The 23,494-nt window shown below is 37.4% G+C and overlaps 1 protein-coding gene across 1 annotated transcript; it reads left to right on the plus strand.

The window, feature by feature from the left end:
* Positions 1-12,604: 12,604 nt before the first annotated feature.
* LOC101170279 (beta-2 adrenergic receptor) lies at positions 12,605-17,462 on the plus strand. Its single transcript, XM_004073527.4, has 2 exons — positions 12,605-12,777; positions 13,037-17,462. The coding sequence occupies exon 2, from the start codon at positions 13,037-13,039 to the stop codon at positions 14,282-14,284; it is 1,248 nt and encodes a 415-aa protein (XP_004073575.1). The 5' UTR covers positions 12,605-12,777; the 3' UTR covers positions 14,285-17,462.
* The last annotated feature ends 6,032 nt before the right edge of the window (positions 17,463-23,494 follow it).

The raw sequence follows: 23,494 nt of genomic DNA on the forward strand, positions 1-23,494 counted from the left end.
CTGCAGAGCTGGGGTCAAGGATCCTGCTCATGCAAGCTGGTTTCCCAGTCTGTGGCCTGATGTACTATAAGGATAAAAGTGTAACTGACAGTCAAGCAAAATACAAAAGCAAAAAAAACTAAGACAGTCATTTATTACCACTTTAAGATGAACAATTTCATGATTCTCCTTCATCTGAACTTTAGTAAACATTTACAAAATATAATAGAACAATAATAATATAGAACATCCTTTTTACAAGGCTCTAACAGAGCAGACTAAATTTCAAACAGTCAATTTGTTAAACCATATCACACCATCTTGTTTTTGTTTTTCTGAAGGTATTTCAGACATGAACTTGTGTTTGGAGCCACTATCTTTCTGGTAGATGCACCCCCTGACTAATGAGGCACATACCAGTGGGTATCGTGTGGCATCAAAAATGTGTGGTGGTACATTCTTTGTTTTGGATGCTTCTCCACTGTGGAACACTTTCACGTTCTCCTGTTTTATGAAACTGAAAATTGTATTATTTTGTAGCTTCTTTATTTGTTAAGGACTGCACATTTCTACCGACTGAAACTTATTTTTAGACCAAAACAAAAATATTTCTTAATGAAACTTGAAGAAAATTGGGGCTCTTAAAACCTTTGACATGAAGAATATACGTTTGAAAAATTAAACCATTTGAAAAATATATATAATAATGGGTAGTAAAGAAATGTCAATTTAAGCATTCCAAAAAGTTAATTGTGTGTGGATATATCAGTGCTACCAAAGAGCTGTGACAGCTTTAACCCTTGTGCTTTTATTGTATGACCCCATCCTTGCATTGACGTGTACTCCCTACCATGACAAAGGTGGATAAAGGTGGAAAGATTTCATGTAATCATGGACACCAGTGAAGATCAGAAATCATTGAAGAAAAAAGGTTCAGAGCACTGTCTAGTGGGTCTAGATGACCCAACTCCCAATGTTAAAGTGCCTAGGATAGCACAAGGGTTGGAAGACAAAAAGTTTTTGTGGTTTTAACGTATTCTTGTGTAATTGCTTCTGATGATGGAGGCACATAAAGAAAAGCTAAAAATTGCATTTCTGGGTATTTCTTTACTAAAATCTTTGGAAATCTAAAGCAGAGGAAAAAAATGGCATTTGAAAAGGAGCGTTTTTGTGACGTAGAAAATACACCAGGTGGACCACAAGCTTCTTGTTCCGCTCCATTCTGATGCATCCACTTGCAGATCAATATATCCATGAGCGTCTATTTTTTCCTCATCTGAGCTGGCATCTGGCTCAAAGCTGTACAGCTGGATGATTCCGATGTTGCTCTCCATCATCGTTTTACCGCTAATGTTATGTTGGGGGAGTGAGGGGAAGTAAGCTAGCAGGAGAGAGTGTAAACGGAGAGCTTTCAGCTATGAAAAAGATGAATTTACTTTGATAAATGCAATCAATTGCTTGTCAGTTCTGGTATAACCATGCTTTTTTTTAGTGTCTAAAACATTTTGTGCACTAATTTATGCAAAACGTCATGACCCCAATAACCAAAACTGAAAGTCATGTCAGTCTGGATTGTATCTAAAACACAGAAAATGAATTGTGAATTGTTCATAATTGAATAGTCCTGATTTGTTTGTATGATTGGGATCAGGATCATTTTCCTGCATGGTGTTTTAATCTTAGCCACACTTTTGACAGCTGGTCTCGTAATTGGCAAGTGTCTTGAAGTGTAAATAACAATTACTTGTGAATAATCTGCCTTACTCCACACTTGTAGACCGATAGTTGCTCAAAAATGGCCACTAAAGATTGTTGAAGGTGGGATTTAGCTCTCACATGTACTTCATTATTTAGTTATTTATTTAATGGGATCAGCATTTACTTTCTCTAACCGATTGATTTGAGTGAAACTGTGCTTAAGTTCGGACAGGAGGCTCTAAGTTCCATAGTTTTCTCTGGCAGTTCCAGATTCCTCACAGGGTTCAAAGGCATGCAGGTTGGGTTTATTGCCTTGCCTGGGGGTCTGAATGTGAACTTTTATGATTCAGTGTCTTAGGAATCCAGAACCCAGCAGCTCTAAACGTTCATTGTTGACTAAAGATTGGGGATTTGAGTTTCAGAGGTTAAACTTAAATTTAGTATTTATAAGTACTAACCTCTAAAAAAATGTGTTAAGAAATGTACAAGCAGAAAAAATTATTGCCATATTTGAATAGCATTGCATCCCATTTTTATGCCCCATATCAATGAACAAAAACACATTACTATTTTTTAATTATTTTTAAAAAGGCATTGTATGGTTCTAGGAATAAAGCAACCAAAGACACTTCTTGTAGTCAAAATTTATTTTAAATCTACAAATTTAAAAAAACAAATACACTGATTTTTCTGATGAACACAGAGAGATCATTGTTCATTTCACCAAACGCAATCGAAAGTCATAAGATCAAACACAATCAGGACATAAATATGAGAATGTGACATTTTGCCTCCAGTTTCTGGTCGTCTCAGTTTAAGGAAGACTCCGGTGTTTTCAGCACCGCAGGTTTTAGCCTGTTGGTAAGGTCATCACGAATGTTGCAGAAAGATAAGCATCACACTGCTGCCTTGCTGATATGCTGGTTTCAAATTCCATATAGTGTTAAAAAAGAAAAAAAGCCCATGTATCTGTGGTCAAGCTAAAACTGCAGCTTGTCAGCACAATGTTGTATGTCAGTCAAATAATCCCACAATATTAAATTAACAAAACACTTTTCATTGTATACATACTTATATACAGAATTCAGAAAATACTGCATTTTTTAAACATATTGAGCTGAAAAGCTTTAGCTTTTTTTAATTCACGGATATTTAAGAGAAGATATTATGTGAGCTGAATGTGACATACAACTAACGGTTGTGATCCAAATTGGAAATAAATATAAATCTGCACTCCCGAAGGTAGAGAAATCTTTGATAAATGCAAACTGTGAAACCCTTACAAAACAATTGCTTTCTTATGGCTATAAGAACTGTTTCTTATGTTTGTTGGCCTTTTCCTCACAACTCTTCACATTTTAGAAATACCTACAACTTACTTTGCTAGCTACTAAACTCCTCACAGCAATAGCAATTTTGAAGGCTTTGTCAAAATTATTTTTTTAATAAAAACCTATATGATGAATAATTAAAAAAAATCATAGCCATTGCTATGCAGAAAAGCAGAGAATTGTACACGGGTTGATTTTGGACAACAGTCTGGTACAGATTAACCTCTGATAAAAGGGAAATTGGTCAAGAGAGGAAAAAAAATACAACTTGTGTTTTTATTGCTGCAATAAATTGTTTAATCATGATGCTGTGCTGTTAGGGTTTGATTCAGCAAAATAATAAATGTATATATTTCTGTCTCTTTCCTGCCTTAGAATAACATCTTATTTGAAATTGCTGACTTGTTTTGCTGAAATTCAGTTTGTCGAAATTTCTAACTTTGTTTTCCTGTTTCAAATAAACCAAATTTCTTATTTAATAATTAAAACATTTCTTTTTTTGGCATAGATTAATTTGAATCTAACCAACCCCACATAATTACTTTCTCACAAACTGCAAAGGACAAGTCTCTGATGTTTCAAAAAATGTTGCAGGCGTTCTGATGCATTTAATCAAAGTTCAGTGAAAGCTGAACCTTATTGAAAAAACATATATATTTATGATTTTAAAAAAAATGACCCTTGTGTGTAAAGATCTGCTGATACTGATGCATCTTTAGAATAAATGGAAGAAAAACTAACCACAGTCTATTGAAACTGAGAAAGAGAAGCGACCAGTTATCCTCAGTGCTCTGAAGTTACTCTTAAGAAGTCCATTTTTTTTATAAATGTTTCGAAAAGTTTAGTTTAGGTAGATGTAATTGAGTAAATATAACTAGTCAGAAAAGAAAAATCTGTTTTTTTGTGGCTTGTTTTTGTATCTCATTCTTATTTAGAGATGTGTGTGAGGTGATCAAAAAAATAATTAACATGAAATTTAGCTGTTAAGAAAATGGCTGATGGAAAAAAACTTTTATATTATTGACATTTTCTCTTTTTTATTATTAAACTCGTTTTCAGAAAATCTCTTCTCAATATTAAACCAAAAACATAAAAAAATAAAAAAAACCTTTTCAGTTTGATTTTGAGAATTTTTTTTAGTTCTTTTCTGCTCCTTGATTTTATTTTTGTATAATTCCATACTCCAACTAGTTGTAATAAATGCTCACAGACAAAAAACAAAGTAAAACAATACTATGTTGGCTAAAATTTAAAAATGTTAGTTTTTGGGTCATTTTCTTATTTTGGCATGAGACTGTCAATGTGTCCATGTAAGGCATGGCTTTGAAGGACAGAAACAGATGTTTCATCCAATGTTTTTTCACATATTTCTGCCACATTGTGACTTTAAGAAACAAACCAGTAGTTCTGATCACTCACCGCTGACAGGAAAAAGGTCAAATGGTACTTTGAAAAGAAATTCATCACTCCTACACTGCTTTGAATGTGGCTCAGAACACCCAGGGAGCTGTTTGAAGGATGAGGCTGCTTTCTTAAGTGGAAAAAAAAAGATTTCTGCCTGCAGTCTGTTTATTTGAACAATAATCTGCAGATATGAAGGGACCAAAGGGCTGGAATTTTCTGGATCCAAACAATTTCTAGTTATTCAGCTATGCAGATCTGTGAATTCTTGCAGAAAAAGGCGCTGTGTGACACATTTGTTAAGCAAAACAATGGATCTGCTTAAATCACGACAGTTGTAAATTGACTATTTTTAATGGGAGGTATCTCAGAATCAAATATTTAACGAAAAAAATCTGGAAGAAAGAAATTAATTAAGGCAAGGGATGATAAAGTAATTATTTATTTAAAGAATACCAAAATGCAATAACAACTATGGTAGTCTGAGCAGCTCAAGAGCTCATCCCCAATCATTGCCTTTCAGTCTTTTATGGGAGGAAATGCTGCCTGTTCATTTATTCATATGTTTATTTAAAAGCAATTTTAGAATTAGGCAAGAACAGAGGATTTAGGTTTTCAATTTCCTTTTTCTTTTCTAAAATGAGTGGTTTAGAATTTGTTTCTCTCATGTTTTCTGACTGCTGCACACTAATTAAATCCATACAAAGACAGCGCAGCAGCTTTTTGCTTCCACCTTTTAAGACAGCCATTCATAATTTTCCAACTACCCACTCCAATCTATTAACTCTGCGGTTCTACCAGCAAACAGAACTGACTTCAAATGCTGAAAGTGGCTTAAATAAATTGGTCACAAGGTCTTCCCTGACATACAGCTTCTAACTCTGACAAACAAGTGTCTTGCTTTGCTTTTTCACTGTGCATTCAGACCAATAAATCAGATAAGAGTTTGACTCCTGCAAGAGTCTGTTTTCCTCAGTTGGGAATACATTTCAACAGCTTCTTTCACAGCTGTTCCATTTTTTAAATTCCTTCTAAATTTTTGTCAGCTTTAGCACACAATTATATTCATAGTTCAGAGTGTATATTTAGATATAGGCTGGAAAAGTAACTGGCAGTCCTTCAGCTTCAGCTTTTGACACTGCTTCCTTGACAGTAGCTTGATGTTAGTTTCACCTGGCTCAGCAGGTAGAAATCATCACAGCAATTTCATCTGAAAAAGTGTCTGACATGGTTCCTGACTACATGTCTCGCACTGCCTGAGTTGCCCTGATTGTATCAGTCAATTCCACATCCATGACCGAGGGTAAATTTTCCTGACCTGACATGCGTTGATCTCTGAAACGGTCCGTGGTATAACAAAAAGAACCTGCCTGCACACGCAGGTTTAGACATAAAGAGTTATCTTCTCTGCGAAGTCTCTTGAGACAAAGCCTTTTAGGAGGGACGATAGTTCTGAATTTCTACTCAAAAAAAAGGACATTTGAAGTTTTAAATAACTTAGCAGTTAGGAGAACCTGCTGCACCTACACTACGAACAACTATCCTCTAGCTTCTGCTTTCAGCAAAGAAGGAGATCCCAATGGAATATTGAGCAATTTCCAGTTAACTGGCTCTGCTTCTTTGCTTAGATTCTTTGCTCTGCCAACCAAAACAAAACAAAAACAGGATGAGCAGTGTTTTCTACCCACCCGTTGGGCAAGAACTTTAATGATATTCACAGAAACTCTACTGTCGTGTATGAGAAGAAAACAAAGTGCGGCGCACTCACATTTACTAGCTGTAACACAGAGGCATGTGTTTATATGTGCAGAACATGTCAGTATTCTATAATGTTTGCGTCGCACAGGTCTGACCCCTTTGGGAATGTTGTTATTTATCTTTGGAGCTCTATCTGCTCGCCACAGGCCAGAAGTTGTTGAATGGAGCAGTAAAGTGTTTTTACAACCCTTTCCTCTGTCTGAACTCTTTAGACAAAACTGAGTGCCTCGCACTAATTCAGCAGCGTCTTAACCTATATATGGTCTGTTCCATTTAAAATGGGCTAAACAGATTTTGTCCTACTGCTGTAGTTTTTTTTTTTTTTTTTTTTTTTTTTTTGTGAACTGTGCGAAGCAGCAGCCTGGATACTTTCCACAAGCAACAAGGGTATACTTTCCCACTATTTCTGCGCTCAATCGAAAACAGCTTTGATTTTTTTCTTTCTTTTTTTTTTATGATGGCCAAAGACTTGTTTGTTGTTGCTGGGAATTCACCCACATTTCCCCAAGGGTGTCTACCATGAAACCAATTAAATGTCTGCGCTCTAGATCAATTCATTTTCATTGTTCTATTGAATTAGATAAGGGCATGATTTACAAGGTAAATAATTCCTGACGTGGGAGCATGATAAAAGGTATTGGAAACTAATCAATCACACATTTAAGACAGTATTATTTTTATTTGGTTTTTAAATAAAATTAAAATGTTAAAAGTTCAACCAACTTTCTTTTTTCCTGTTAAATTTTGACTTATAGTCACAATTGTATTACTAACATCTTATATATTTTATTTTTATCTGCCTTTAAAACGTTTTAAAAAAGAAAAAGAAAGCAACAACTTATTAAGCCTGGTTTCTGAGTATGTCTTGGCACAGATGCGAAAGAGGAAAGTATTTTAATGCCCAGATGACGCCAGTGTCAGATTTTTAAGCGTTAAAGTTCCACTCCAATCATCTAATTTCAAAGCCTTCCCAGTGGTCTATTTAACAGGATTTCAGAGTTTTATCCAAAATGAAAAATATATATATATTTTTCTATTAAATGACTGAAGAGTAGAAGGAGTTATTCAGAAATTCATCTCTGAGCTGTTGCCAGGATTTTTGGCACAGAGTAATTCCCATCATCCCTTTGTTTACACTTTCTCCCACTAGCTTGCAGCCCCTCAAAACCCCTGCCTAACATGCGGGTGCAACAAAATTGTCAGGCAATATTGGAGCTATCCAGCCACAAATTTTTTTGCCTGTTCAGATGAGGAAGACAAAGACGTACATGAATCTGGTCGTCTACAAGTGGATGCATTAGAACGTAGCGCAGCAGGGAGCTCGTGGCCCGCCCAGCACTTTTTCTACATTGGATCTTTTTCAACTTGTTTTTCCATCTGCTGCTGATTCATATTAATTTGAATAAAGAAATACTCAGAAACTGAATTTTGAGTGAATTTTCTTAATGCACGTCCTCCATCATCAGAAAAATGCCGCAAGAACATGTTAAAAACACCATTTTCATTGTAGTGGGTCTCTAAATCATTCTGGTATGACCTCCTTTGGTTTAATTTTTTTCTTCATGACGTTTCTTGTCTCAGTGTCATCCTGAAATTTTTCTATTTCCCACAGGAGGCCCGTCACCCTGAAGACAGAAATGATAGGAAGTGTTGGAGTGTGTTACCTCACTAGATCAACATTGCAGCATTTCAGGCACAAGAGGACCCGGGGAAAAGTGGGATGAACTTATTTCAGCAATGTGGAGGTGTGCAGCCTGCATCTGGGGCAGTTAAAAGGTTAACCACATGTGAACTGCCCCTGCTTGGGAGTGACAGGATACAGGAAAACAGATGTCACATTCTGAGGAAGTCAGTTGCGATTTTTAAAACATGCAGATTCACACTTTCCAAAGCAAAACGATGAACAGATGTTACTTTTCGTTGATAATTACATTTGCTTATTGCATTTATAAACCAAATATAATCAAATTTAGTGCAATAAAGCTTTATTCTCTGAAGCTGAGATCTTCAGACATTTTTGACTCCTGTACAAATATTATAAATACAGTTTCCTGTGTTTAAAAAGTGCATTTTTCTACTATCTTCACAATACTACTGCAGGATGGAAAACCAAGCTCTGAAAGTTGTCTAAAAGCACAGATAACACAAGTCTTATCTGTGGTGAAGCTCCACATGATGGGTTTGACATGTGTGTCGTGGTGTAGATAAAAGCTATGTGGGTCACTAAAATTCAAGTGAGCAGAATCGGCCTAGAAAACCAAAATGCTCGGCGTTCTGTCAGGACAGTATCTGAATTTTCATCTCATGTGGGGTTTAAATGGAAAAGATTCTTCTATGGTGCGCCTGTGCTGCTAATGAGGTGTGCAGCAGAACAACATGCGCACAAACGCTGAATTTTCTTAGTCGGGAGCGGAAACCTGCAAGGCTGCAAGCAACAGAATTAGAAAGGATAACATGAGGCGGTGTATCGCAATTTGAGCGATTTTATTTCAAATTAAATCATTAAATAACATTTGTAACTTTCTTGTGAATGGTCGGCATTGAGATTTGAGCACTCAAATATAGCGACAGCAATTTCTCATGCGTCATCAGTCATAAGGAGCTCTGTGAGGGCTTATTGTTGAGCACATGGATGAGGCCCTCGGCTTCTGGTGTCTCTGCATGCACTGAAGGCACTCTGAAAACCACCATCTATTTGCCATTTGAGATCAGCAACGATCTCCCTTCAGAAACTAAGCTTGTCTGCAAGCTCAGTTGCAAATAAAGAAATAAAAAAAATGCTTTTGCTCTATTATGATGACACGTCAGAGAACTGTCTATGAAGACTCTCATTCATCCAGGTTGATTCCATCATAGTAGTAGGTTTAGGGGCTGTCATCTGGACTTGGCTAAGTCCAGATGACAGCCCCTAAACCTACTACTTTGATTTCAGAGAAATAGCTACATCAAGCTTTCTTCTTACTGTGGAAAAGTCTAGACTAGTCATTACACTACTTAAAAAAAAAATGCTGCTAGACTCGTTTCCTAACAGGAGACTCCCAAAAAAAAACGGTATGTTTGTCTGTTAACGTTTGAGTCTTGAATGAATGTAGTTGGTGCCTAGTGTTGGTGACTAAACTTTTAAACTTGTTAGTCTTTTTTTCATGCTTGTTACGTCCCTCTTCAGGAAGGAGGGAGAAAATAGGTACCATAAAGAAAAAAATAATAAACGTGCAAGGTTAAAGTTGGCCACACAGCCGTTTATTCGGGTGACACATCATAAAAACCAAAGAAACTAACAAACAAAACACCAAAGACGTAATAAGCGATGAAATGACTTAAACTTTTAGGCTGTAAAGCAAGTAAACGTTTACAGAAATGCAGTCTCCAAAACTCAAAATGCAATCAAAGACCACTAGGTTAAATTTGACAAAAGGACAAAGCCAGAATAAAACTAAGAGGGTAATCAGAGGCTTTCACTGGCTAAGGCCAAGCAGACAACAGGGGCAGGCTGAAGAAAAAAATCCTCTCATGATTTCAGCTGCCACTGGAGCAGGGGGTTATTGGGAGCTTTTAAAGCTTCCCTCCCAGCCAGGCGATTGGTGAAGAATGGCAGCCTCAATAAGCTCTGCAGGAGGGTGGAGTCAGCAGCTGTGCAGAAGCTGGCTGGACCCCTGCAGGAGATAAAACTCAAGCCCATGGACACATACACACTCAAAACATGCAGGCAAGACCAGGGGGCCTTACCATGCGTCATCTATGATCTTTTCAGATGCTTACTTCCTCCATAATCCTCCTCCCCATATGATCTAAACTCTTAGTTTAAAGCAAGACTGCAATTTTAGGAAATTAAAAAAGGTGCCTTTGCCAATAAAAGATTAATGTTGCTATAGTTAATCAATTAAAAATGTTTGCACAGCTAGCAAGAATTTTATATTTGTTAGATCTGAGGGCAACTACATTGAGGCAGCGTCTACTTTTGAGCAGCTATACTATTGCTGTATTAGTTTTAAATGGTTATCCTTTGTTCCAGTGGATGGAGAGTAGCTCTCACTTTACTTAGTCCATGTAAATAAGGCTGCTAACTATTGTCCAATTGGAAGAAAACCTGCTTAGTTATTTAGTCCTTTGAACATGTGGCCAACATGGAGAACAGCAAGTCAGCTCTCATCCCTCTGCTTTATGTTGCCCTAGCTGGTCTCTGCTCAAATCAGACTCCTCCCTCCTCAGTTTCCAAACAGGAATTACCCACTGGTTTCAAGAAGCCAGAATTCCAGACTTTTATTGCAAAATGAACAGATTTCATACAGTTATTATATATGACAAAATAATCATTTTTCTTTGAAAACTTTTTTTTTACACATTTTTGCAAATCCGTTTTTTTTTTCATGAAACCTTTTCTTTATTGCAAGTTGTACATGTTAAAAACTGTCCAATCAGATGCTTCAATTAATGTATGCAGTGCCTTCTGGCCCCCACATTGAACATTTAAAAATGTTTGACAGATTCTCCCAAAGTTTACTTTTGGACTTCCAGCAAGTTTAGTCCTGATTGATGAGAGTGGTTGCCATAGAAACAATGATTCAGACATACTTGGACCCATTGCTGCTTATTGACGTTGTCTCGTTTTGCAAAAAAATGGTGACTTCATTTGGTTGGAGCCGAAGTAAGCCATTTACTAGGAATGACGTCACACTGGCCCGGTGCAGTTTTCTTTTACAGTCAATGGTTATAACTCATTTCATGATGACATCAACAAAAAAACTGCAGGTTGCCCTTTTTTACCAAATCTTTAAAGAAAAGCAGTTTTGAAAATACCAAATGATCTACATTTTTTTTATTTTGTTGAAAGAGATGTGCAAATGTGGATTTGTTTTGCATCCTGAACATGGCCTGAATTTCAGCCTGACCCAATAAATAACAGTGCTCCTTTATTTCTTCTATATACTAACAAACAGGCAAGATGACCATGCCATAAGAATGGTCACTTTGCCAATGGTAATTTAGGTCACACATTTACGTCATCTCATTGTTCACCTTGTGACTGTAAAAAGATGAAACACCTTGATAAATGTCAAAGTGTATTCCCATGAAGGATTTCTTCTAAATGAGGGCTCAGACATATGGCATCTCTTATCTTTAATCTTGTCATGCCTTGAAAATCCACCACGAAACACCAGGTTTTGGTTTCTATGGTTGGTGTTAATGCAGGTATATAATCCAAAAAACGTCAAGCATCCTCTATTTAATCTCAGGAGTGGAACTGTCTTTGGATTTTTTCCAAACCACGTACGCTCTAATCTATCTAATGTGCGTAGAAGAAAATTATGCAATTCAAGATTTTGCGCAATTGAGCAAAAATCTTTGTGATCTTTAAGCAAAAAATCAGCGGTAAAAAACACATTACAACAGTCTCAAACATTTGCAAAAATCTTTGTTGTTTTCTTTTTCTGTAGTTTGTAAACCTTTTAAGACCTGTAACCTAAAAGGATAAATAAAATGTGCACGTTTATTGATACTTGCACATTTAATACACCTTCGAGAAAAAATACTTTAAAAAAAGGCTGAAGTACAAAAGTGTCACAAAAGATTAGGTTAAAGGGTTAGGATTGAGGGTATTGGATCATTTTATTACAGAATCATTTTTAAAAAGAGATATATTAACTTAAAAGAATTCAATAAGCATTGAAGACTTTCCGTGAAGTGTTTTTACGCATTCACAAACCAAGCAGAACTATCATTGCATTGTTGAAATTTGAATAAATGAGGTTTAGTTTGCATAGATCACATGTATGGAATAAATGTGGTCATAAAAGTGCAAATTTGTTCTTGATCCTCAAAGGCTTTCTTTTAGCTCTTGCTGTGAAGATCACTGCGCCTTTTACGTACCAAAACACTGAGGTCATTTTTACAGTTTGACCTTTGGATGTTAAAATGTAAGCATATGTTCTTGTATTGGCGAAGGTCCTGATTTTTATATAAAAGAGCAGCCTACAAAACTCAAAGGTTTTGTCAGGACAAGAAGTGTGTTAAAGCTCCAATCCAACCACTCAATAGATCTTGACAAAATTCACTGAGCTACACTTGCCAGTTGGATCACTTGTGAATCCAGCCTGATCTTACAAATGCTCAAAAAATGCTTTAACTAGTTTTAATTGGATACAGATTCACAAGCATGAAGCTGTAAACTCATACAGGAACATAGCATAACAGGAAGTAGACTTTATGACTCGAGCTGAAATACAGCTCGTAGATTTCAGTACAAATTTGCAGGTTTTTTAAATATGTAAATGTTTGCCTGTGTTGGCTGCCGTATGTCTCATGCAGCCCTGCAGCAGCAGCTGTTGGGACAGTGTGTTCAAACTCCTGTGAGCGCTCAGCACCCTCCACAGGCTAGTGCGCTGATTGGCTGAGCTCTGACTGTGATGTCACCATTGCATGCTATAAGGACTCTGAGACACATCAGAGGAAACACTGCTCAACGGAACGACTTGGTAGAGAGACAACTGGAGCTCAACCCGAACAAAAAGTACAGGGGCATGTGAGCCTTGCCAGTCTTACAGGAAGTATTTCAACACTGACATTCTGACATTTTTATGGGAGGCTGGGAGCAAAACAACGACCTGTCGAGGTTGGTATTTTTGCTCTTTCTTGACTCAACTTGTTTTTAAAGCATGGAGCCAAAAAGGTCGTTATGGCTGGTGCCTCTGCTGTGTTTTTTTTAATCTTTTGTTGCTTTGCTTGTTTTTTTGTTTCAGATACAAACATTCATGTTTTAAACTTTATTATTGCTGCATTTATTTAGTTCCCATAAGTTAGATACATGTTTGAATTGTGCACTTCCCCTCTTTTTACTGTGTCTGATGATTTTCTGCATGTGATTTCTTCAGATGGGAGTTACAGTCTCTCCAGTCTACTCGAATGTGAGCACTACGTCATTGTCCAACAACGAGACGGGCCACAACGAGATGGGCCTCAACGAGACAGGCCACAGTGAGACGGCTATGATCCTGATGGGCATCGGAATGTCTTTTCTGGTGCTGTGCATTGTCTTTGGAAACATCCTGGTCATAACAGCAATCGCTCGCTTTCAGCGTCTCCAAACTGTCACCAACTGCTTCGTCACATCTCTGGCGTGTGCAGACCTGGTCATGGGTCTCATTGTGGTTCCCTTTGGTGCTTTAAACATCATCTTCGTTAAATGGCACTTTGGTAAATTCTGGTGCGACTTCTGGACTGCCACAGATGTCCTCTGCGTGACTGCAAGCATCGGGACCCTTTGTGTCATCGCTATTGACCGTTACGTGGCCATTACTGCACCCTTCCGCTACCAGTCACTATTGACAAAGTGCAGAGCTCGAATTGTGGTCATCTTTATATGGGTGATTGCTGCTTTGACATCCTACCCGCCCATTCATATGAACGTGTGGAGATCCAATACATCGGAAGCTGAGAAATGTCTTAATAAAACAGACTGCTGCCAGTTTCACACAAACATACAATATGGAATCACCTCCTCCATCATCTCCTTCTACATCCCTTTGATCATCATGGTTTTTGTCTACAGCCGTGTTTTCCTGGCGGCCAAAAGGCAGCTAAAAAAGATTAACCAAAGCGTTGGACGCTTTCATGTAGATTCTTCGGAGGACAAGAATGGCCGTGGACAAAAGAAGGCAAAGTTTTACTTGCGTGAACACAAAGCCCTGAAAACTTTGGGTATCATAATGGGGACCTTTACTCTTTGCTGGCTACCATTCTTCATCCTTAATGTAATCGCGTCCATATGGAACGTGAACAACTATAGCGTATTTATGATTCTGAACTGGATAGGCTATTCAAACTCTATGTTCAACCCTGTCATTTACTGCCGGAGTCCTGAGTTCAGGTACGCTTTCAAGGAACTCCTGTGCATCAGGAGGAACCATCTGAGCCACCAAGGCCAAACAAATGGATACATCTACAGCAGGCACAGCTGGCAGAGTGAGCAGCAAGGGAGGAGCAAGTGCAACTCGGAGGACAGTGATGCCAATGAGGCTTGTCTGATAAAAGGTGCAGGGGTGGGCAGTGGTGTGGACAGAGCCATAGACCCCAATGGAAACTGCAACAAAGGTATAACGACTGTCACAACTGCCCTTTAAGCACGGACCACCGACCCTTCAGTCAACAGAGAAAGATGAAAGCCTATACACTTATGAACATTTAGGGCTTTTCTCTCAATCGCTGATTAAGGTAAGGCCAGTCAAAGTGGCTGGCAGTGTTTCAAAAGTGTTTCAGAGAACCTGCAACGATCACATCAAGCTGAGGAACATTTTTTTTAAGTTAAACATAGTGACTACATATTGTAATGTATTTTTTTTATTACATGATGACTACATCTACCTCCCTAACGGCTTTACAGTGTTAGTTTCTTTACCGGCTTACATTCTTACCTTTGGAGTTAAACGAGAGCGATGTCTCAGCTGTGTGTTGAGCCTAATAAATGGCGTGTGAATAGTACATTTGCAGATTATAAGGCTTCATCCAAAACCTTAGGGCATGCTTTATTTATTTTTTGCTCTTTCTTGAGGAGGGAAGCCACAGTTTTTTGTATGGTATAAAACTGTATTTGAGATTTTCCATGCGATTTTTCTTCCAATGCAAAGAATGGATTTTTGAACCAGTCTTGGTCTTTGCATCAAAAATTACATTCCGACAACACTTGAGGAATCTATTAAGTTGTAATCTTTTTTTCAGGGAGCTATATTGGCTACGCGTGAGGCAAAACACGTCTCAGTCCTGCTCTACTGTGCAAGACTGTGTTTAAAGGAGTTTATGTTGTCAGCAGAAAGCACAAGAGATATGGCTGGCTAATCTAGATCCTAATGCTGAGCCTAAGGAACGCCTGTAGCTGTTGGGTTAATGCCATCATAAAACATCAAAGCTTGTTTTATCAGATAACGAACCGTAAAATACCTATAATTTTTGGGAGGAACGCTAAGTGCAATAATATAAAACTTGGGCTGAAATGCTCACCGTTTTCATAAATTCAAACATTTCTTTTGGCTTGTTACATATACCTGAACTATGTCTATTTTCCACTTGTTGCAAATCTAAAACCACTTTTTTGTTACAAATAACAGTGAGAACGACGATTCTTTTTCTTCTGTGCGACAAATTTGAACCATAGTTGACCCATAGCTGCATGAGCCTTGTTTGTTTATCAGATTTTGCAGTTGCCATGTTTCAGTATGTGCACAGTTTACCGCAACCAGAGAAGCTGTTTCCTCATAGTGCAAGGGTACAGACAACACGTAATCATAAACAGGGTGTGAATGCAGCCAAATGACAAAGTTCTAGCACCAAGCCATAACGGTGAAGTCAGCAACCAGACAGAAAAAAGAAAAAATCCAAAGCTTGTATTCAGTACACTCATTGTTTTTATCTGGCTATCTCTTTTCTTGTGTGTGTAATCATTGTGCCATTTGGACAAGAGACACGGGAGCCTGCAAAAACGTGCCTCGGCTTCAGTCGTTTCAGTCAGTTTTGGTCAGTCTTATTTAAATGCCCCTTAATGTGCAGCCTGGAGAAAAGGCAGCTGAGCCCTGATCCAATAAACACAAACACATCTCCTGTTTAGCTGAAGAATCATCATAAAAGGGATCCAGAGGACCAACCTAAAATGATTTTCTTTCTTGTCATTCACTTTAAAACTTCAAGGAAGACTATCGTGGACAATAAGCACTTAGCACAAAGGGCACGATTGCAAGCCTATTAAGAGTAAAGGAAAGTGTTGATGTAGCTGCAGCACCTTTCCTTAGTGAGTTTGGCAGAAGTATGATCTTGTCAAAGGGACTGAACACTAAATGTAGCTCCTAAGACAGGAGGGGGACCAGGGACTCTGCCAGGCTAAATCTGTGTTAGTGACTTGTATTTTTGTGCATGTAGCATCGCCTCTGACCGGGGTTAGATTTGCTGACACTTTCAAAGCTGTGAACTTTGTTCCTCCAGAGGAAACCTCTTATGTACTGTATCGCACGGTTTGGTGAGCGCTGTTATCACAGACCTTAGGAGTCGACGTAAACACAGTGTCATCATACGTCAATGTTTGCCATGTGAAAAACAAGCTTTCCAGTGTGCTGATCTTTTTCTGTTTTTCTTCTTTGCGGATTTACAGCAAAGTAAATGTACAAGGTTGAATGTCATAGGAAATGTTTCTTTTAGACTTTTATTTTAACATTTCCACTGTACAGCATGCCAAAAGCACAAATCTGATATTAGACCAAGTTTGTACATATCTCCTTCAAAAAACAAAACAAAAAAAGGCACTAATTTACCAACACACCAGTCTTTTTGTTTGAAATAAAAAAATGTAAATTTTGCAAGCACTCTGCAAGTGTTTGCACGTCTGCTTTTAACGTCTGGTGTTGTGTTGGTGGACCTGCATGCTCCTCTCTGTCAAAGTGATCTGGCTGTGAACTGCACATCCACACTGCTCCCTCCTGGCAGTAGACTCTCTTTGCACCTCAGTCGCCACACGTTCGTACAAAGGTTTCATCAATAGCCCTGTAAATTGTAGAATGTAAGCCTTCACATTCTCCAGCGCTTAAGAAAACCTACGTGCGTTTTGAATATCGAGCTGACGCACTTTGCCATTCCAAGCACAGCTGATGTTTTATGTCAGACTTTCAGTGCACATTCAGTTCTCTCTCCAATGTCTTGTTCCAGAGCACATGCTGCTCTGTGCACTCTGAAACAATAGGTACTCTCCAAGGAGAATTATGGGTTACAGTAAAAGCGAGTCTTAGAGGTTATTTTATAGTTTTGTGTCTGTATCAAATTGGGTGACGTATTAAACGTTAATATGATCTTAATGAACCTAAACTTGCACTGTATAGCACTTTCAGGAGATTTAGAAAATCTGAAAAACATTTTGAGTTCACAAAATTAAAAAAAAATGGTTTGTTTAATTAACCTTCTGGTCTAAAACATACAAATGAGTAAAAAAAAAAAGAACATACTTAATTCATTTCAGGGCAGGATGTTGCTCAAAGCTTCAATATAAATCTTTTCAATGTTTCTATAAAGTTCAAAATTTCATCATTAGACATTAAAGAGCAAACTTGTCACATGTTACCTTTCATTTTTATGGTGGGAGTGAAACACTCCCCGAAATGTTTACTAAATGTTTGCAAGCTATTTTCGCACAAGTTGTTGTCACTGTTAAAGTCTTGAAGCCTGTTGTGAAATGTGGTGCCCTGTGGTATTTATTAATAAAACAAGTGTATGCGTGGTATGTTACATTTTTATTGAAATAAATTATGTACATGTTGTGTGTAATGGTCCCTTTGATGTGTCTTTAATGGCTGCCCTTATAGCGTGTGGTACAGTACAGTCATCTCCCCAGAGTAGTCCTTTTAAAAGGAAGATGGAGAGAAGTTCAAATTCTTTAAATATGAGAAAACCATCTGTATGTGATTTAAATGATACAAGGGGAAGATAAAACTAATGTTTCCATTCGTCCTTTTTTTTAACTACACCTCTGTATTAATTAATAATGTCATACTTCTGTCAAATAGTTCCCCTTTTTCTGTCAAAAAGAGAACTTTCTGACAAAAAAACAAAGAATACAATACAATAGAGGTGTGGAATAAAATACTCTGCAAATCTAGGTCTCTGAGAAAAAAGTAAAAGATTCTTACCCCATTAGCAGAGTTTTTATAAATAAGCATAAATATTTGCCAATAGGGTGATAAAAAGTGTCTTACCAAAAGTTCTCATTTTAATAAAAAAATATAGTCACTAAGACATATGTTGTAGGAGGAAATGTTCAAAAACAAATTTAAAAAAATTCTTGCAAGACATAAAGACAGTTTTTCAGGCTTTTTACTTTCCTCAGATTCAGTTTTTGGCTGTGTACAACTCTGATTCACCTTAAAGTAAAGATTAAAAAGACTTGTAAGCTGTGGAATTTAAGAAAAAGACTTGTGGTCTAATGTTAAGGAATAAAAAGAACATAAACTTACACATAGTAGTCAGACTACTACTACAATTTCGACGGTTGAATATTAATATATTGAGACTGCACTTTTGAGATGTTATTTCAAAAGTGCTGTGAATAAATCCAAGAAACATGAAACATTTTGTCTTTTTAAGGCAAGTCTTTGTGTTCTCTTAAAAACACCCAAAAATGCCTTCAGACTAGGACATTTCAGGTAGCTCTCTGTATGATAGACTGAGTTTAAGTGCGAATGTGTCAGACCACAAAGCCAAATCAAACTTAAGCATTAAATTTAGAGGCTCCGCTGACATCGGAAAGTCATATCTCGTTTTTTTAGATTTTCTTTTTCAGTAGAGGAAAAGGAAGAACTAAGAAAGCATTTGCGAGTTCCCTTGCATGAAAGTGATATCCTGGTGACATTCAGTCATTTCTGTTAACACATAAAGTATTATTGGAGTTATTCATTTTTGAGATTTGATAAAGCCTCTTTTGAAAGAAAAATCCGGTTAAATTCATGTTGAAACTCTTTTTTTTTAAAAACATTTTGACAAACTTAACACTGTTAAACCACACATTTAGAATCATTGTTGGCTTGAACAAAATCAGTCAGTAACTCAGTAGCTGTAACTGTGATGTGGTCCACCCACAATTTTAGTTCAAGCCTATATTTAATGTTTTAAGATGTAATCAACAATATCTAATCTGTTTTAAATCCTTTAAGAACAGTAATCAACTATAAACTTGTTTATCTACTTTAGTTAGCAATTCTCTTAGCATTAATTTTGTTTTTGTTTTTTTAATAAAACTCAAATGTTTTTGTTTTAAATCAACTGCTCGAAACACTGAAGATGATTTGCGTTGGTTTGTTCAATCATCAGTACAAAAAGTGTTTTTAAGACTACAGTAAAATAATCTAAAATCAGTAAGGTCTCAGGAAATGATTTGAAGGCATGACGGCCCAACTGCTTCACAAAATAGGGGTAAAATTGGTGTCGTGGTAACAACAGTACATCCTTAGTCTTTAAGTGCTGCATGGATGGAGGTTCATTCAAGGCTTTGAAGATGCTTATTTAGATTTTAAACTTTGAAAGATGAATGAAGCGATGCCAGGAGGCAAGCGTAAAGGTCACAAGTTTGGGATTTTGCAGTTTTAGTAATAGGTTTAGATGCAGCAATTTGACCTCAGATGTTTGGCGGCTGTTGGTGGAAGATAAGGTACTTTACTGGCTCAATACAACCATTTATTCTGCAGTGTTTTCCTTTCCTCCATTTCAATATCCCATTTTGGCTTTATAAGGGTAGAGAATTGAATTCCTCCACTGCCTGTTTAAAACCAGAGACAGATCCCTTATAACTATCAGCATATGATGGCTTTTAACAATTTTGATTCTTTTCTTTTGGCAAGAAGAATATACTTTGTGTGTTGTTGTTTTTTTGTCTTGTCCAAGCTGGGATTGTAGACAAAGAAATGTCAAAAATAAAATCAACTTTGTGAATGTAGGATGCTCGCATTCTTATTCTCTTTATCACTCCCCCACTGTCATATTAATGTTTACAGATATTAGATTTTTATTTTAAGAAAATTCAGATCACTTCTTTCAATTCAAATCATGTTTACCTGCTCCTGCACAACTGTTTACTTTCTTTTATGTCCTTTTTTTAGTTGTAAACGAACAGAATTTAAATTATCTGGACGTTCTGATGCAACATCAGTTGGCCGGTTTTAGAATTTTTAAAGCCGCAATACAAAAAAATCAACTGTTTTTCCATAAAAATGTTTGACATTTCAACAGATCCGCTATTGTTTCATGGCAGAGAATCTTCCATATTCTGCATAAACAACATGGGAAAAATATTTGTGTAAAAACAAACCTTGGAAATTTGTTGATTAAAGTCGGATCCAACAGATTAAATATGTACCAAATATATGTAATCAATTTTCCATGGCATTATTAAAGTCTCCACAGTGCCTTTCATGCATGCTTTACTGTAAAAACTGAAACCTTTTGTTTGTTATTACAGTTTAATCTCAGAAATCTCAGTCCTTACTTACGGGGTCGACAAATCAATTTTAGTTGGTTTTGCATTGAATGTTCTGTCTTGGAGGGACGAGACATCCAAAGCGCCTAATCCACCGATCTGTGTAAATGTAGGAATGTGAGATCAGGCATGCATTTGTTGTAGCTCCACGAAAGACTTTAAAAATACTAATTTTGGCCTAATTTGCCCTGTGAAAAAAGTAGTTTGCATAACATTTGTGAGATTTAAACTCCTACATTTGTTGTTTTGTCTTGTAAGCATCCTTTTTGCCAATTCTGAAACAGATCAAAACGTTTAAAAGACCTTTTAAAGATGAGTAAATAGAAAATGCCAGCAGACAGAAATATGCTTCGTATACAAATAAATTTATCCGTGCATCATGTGAGGAAAACTCCTCTTTGCAACAGTGTCCTGTTGTCAGCATGGATTATGGGAAATCTGTCAAGTGATTACGCAGCAAAGACTTCTGCAGAGATTTGGGCACCAATTTTCTCCACTCTCTACCCAAGCCCCACTTCCTTTGTTGAATCTTTTTGCAGTCCTGCAATGGAAAAGGCTGTTACCTCTTTGTAACCTTTGTGCCACAGTTTTAGATCAACTTTTGATTTGTTTGTTCCTCCTCTCAGATATCCTCACCTTCATAGATTAGTTCCTGTTTTTTGTATCTATTTTTATCAGCAGAGTTTCCACCTTAAAATCCAACTCTGATCATATTTTAATTTATGTAACCCTTGTGCTATAGGTACTTTAACATTGGGAGTTGGGTCATCTAGACCCACTAGACAGTGCTGAACCTTTTTTCTACAATGATCTGTGATCTTCACTGGTGTCCATGGATTACATGAAATCTTTCCACCTTTATCCACCTTTGTCATGGTAGTGGTTGTTTACCTCTCTCCTGCTAGCTTATAGCCCCAACTTAACATTTGCAGTGCAACAAAAATGTCGAGTAATATTGGAGCTATCCATGCACACAGTTCTGAGTTAGATGTCAGCTCGGATGAGGAAAACAAAGACGTACATGGATTTAGTCATCTATAAGTGGATGCATCAGAATGGAAGCAGGGAGCTTGTGGCCTGCGCAGTGTAGCTGCTACGTAACAACTACAAGCTTCTTTACATGACATTTTTTTGTTTGGTCCTGATTCACAATAATTTGAATAAATAAATACTCAGAAAACTATTATTAATCTTAACTTTCTTCTTTTTTTTAATAAATATCCTCCATCATCAGAAAAGTGTAAGAATATGTCAAAAAAAACATAAAACACAGTTGTCGTTGGAGTGGGTCTTTAATTGATAAAAAAAAACAACTTTTTTTTAAATCTCAAAATGGCTTTTAGTTTATTTTGTCTAATCAGTCTTAGCTGTTTGATCTATTACATAGTATTGCAGAGGGATCGCTCGGCTGCCCACTGTGCTTTCCTTGTATTACGTACAAGCAGGTGCACAGAACAGACTGAACACATTAGTTGGTAGTGTTAAAAAAAGACCTCTTTGCTGCTGTTAACAAAGGTCAAGGAAGTGTTTTTTAAACCTTTATAAGAGGTCAAACACAATGGGTTAACATAATGGGTTGCCTGCGGTCAGCAGTGAATGTTCTTGCAGTTTACTTCAATTGTCAGCCTCTTATTTCAACTTCTTTCACTTCCACTAATAGCTGGCCCATTGACATGGGCCAGAGGGGATGAAGTGTAATGATACTTCTTTAAGATATGCCTTTTATATTCTCTGTCTAATAGCCCCGTTTTGAGAACTGCAAGCACCATAATTTGCCTGTGAATAATCAATGGTACTCTTAGCCAGCTCCTGTGTATTGTATTCTTAATGGTTAACAATTATCTTTATTGATGGCTCTCTTATAGTCTCTTTCGTTGACTTTGTGAGCTCAAGTCTGAGAGTTCTCCAAGGCTCAGCAAGTTCTGGAGAAACAGAGCGTTGTAGTGTTGAGATCCAAACAGCTGGAATCGACTACAGAATTCATCCGTCATCGAACAGCCCCGCCGTTGTACCGGATAGGTCTCTGCAAAAGTGGTAAAATGGAAACCTCACATTAAGGGCCCGTGTTTTTGTTATTGCTTAAGGAAAAAATGACATCCAGTAGAGATTTGTGGTCTGTCAGAAGGCACTTCTCCCTATAAGTTGTGTGTAAACAAGGTTGTTCCAGTAGAAAGTGTTTGTTTTAAAAAATTAAATGAAAATCTCACAGCTTTTAAATCATGAAAATGTTACGCAAACACGTGTGACTGCTGTGTTTTTGATCGGTCCTGGCAAGAGTGGAATGTCTCAGTCTTCTGGCTTCATAGCCAGACTCATGCAGGCGTAGTCAGCCCTGGTCCCTGTGTCCTAATCCTTTTGACACCCCAGTTGTCTTCCACAAGAATTCCCTGACATGTGGAACAAAGATGTTTGTCAGCTGGACGCCTAATGCGACATGGCAACGCAGTCTGCAGAAGGGTCTAAGGAGTGCGACTAATTGAGTGTGTGTGATGTCTTCAGTTTTCTGCAAAAAAGCCACAACTTGAGAAAATATGTGAATAGATATAACTGAAGCCCTTTTAGGCCAGCAGAGAAGACTTGCTCAAGTGTGGGCATTCCATCAGAGTCATGTCAGCAGCTGTAAAAGGTAAAAGGAGCGTATTACTTCATCTAAATTCTCACTTGCTTCTCAACTTTCTCGTGGCGAGCTGGGGCACGATGGTAGAACGACTCATTTACAATCTATTTTATGGAATGTGTTCAGGGTGAGATGTAAATTACAAAAGGAACTCTGACTTCCATTGCGTTGCACAGAATTGGTTTTAAGTCTAAACCTGTGGATCTGTCAGTGATCCAGTATAATGGAATTTATTATAGTTTTACCTAGTAGAGTAAATTTGCAAGGAAAATACCCTGCAAGAATCATGATCCCCTTTTAGGTCTGCATGTAAAAAAATATAAATAAATAACAAAAACAAGGGGGCATTTTTAGTCTAAGTCAGTTGGTTTCTTTGAACATATTCTGAAATGCACATTTAAAGAAGCATGATTCAAACAAGTAAAAATGTCTGGTAGACGGAGCAGTGAGGAGTTGCTAATCAAACCACCACCAATCAAGAAGTGGAATAAAATACTTTCCCGACTGTCTGTGAAGATTCTGAAACATCCAAGTCATGTTACAACAGGATTCTGTTCCCTATGGCAACTGGACTTTAAAGGTTGATCTAGACGACATTTGTTGCACATTCAAGCGGTGTCTTTAGTTCTACCTGGTGATGCAAGACAGGATATGTGTCAAGCTACGAACACACTGGGCATTTGATGCGCCTTCTTGAACACCCATTTAGTCCAT

This window comes from Oryzias latipes, chromosome 10 (assembly GCF_002234675.1).
Source record: "Oryzias latipes chromosome 10, ASM223467v1".
NCBI classification, from domain to species: domain Eukaryota; kingdom Metazoa; phylum Chordata; class Actinopteri; order Beloniformes; family Adrianichthyidae; genus Oryzias; species Oryzias latipes.

Excerpts from the sequence above, each read along its gene's own strand:
- LOC101170279 (XM_004073527.4), top strand. The coding sequence starts at position 13,037 with ATGGGAGTTACAGTCTCTCCAGTCTACTCGAATGTGAGCACTACGTCA.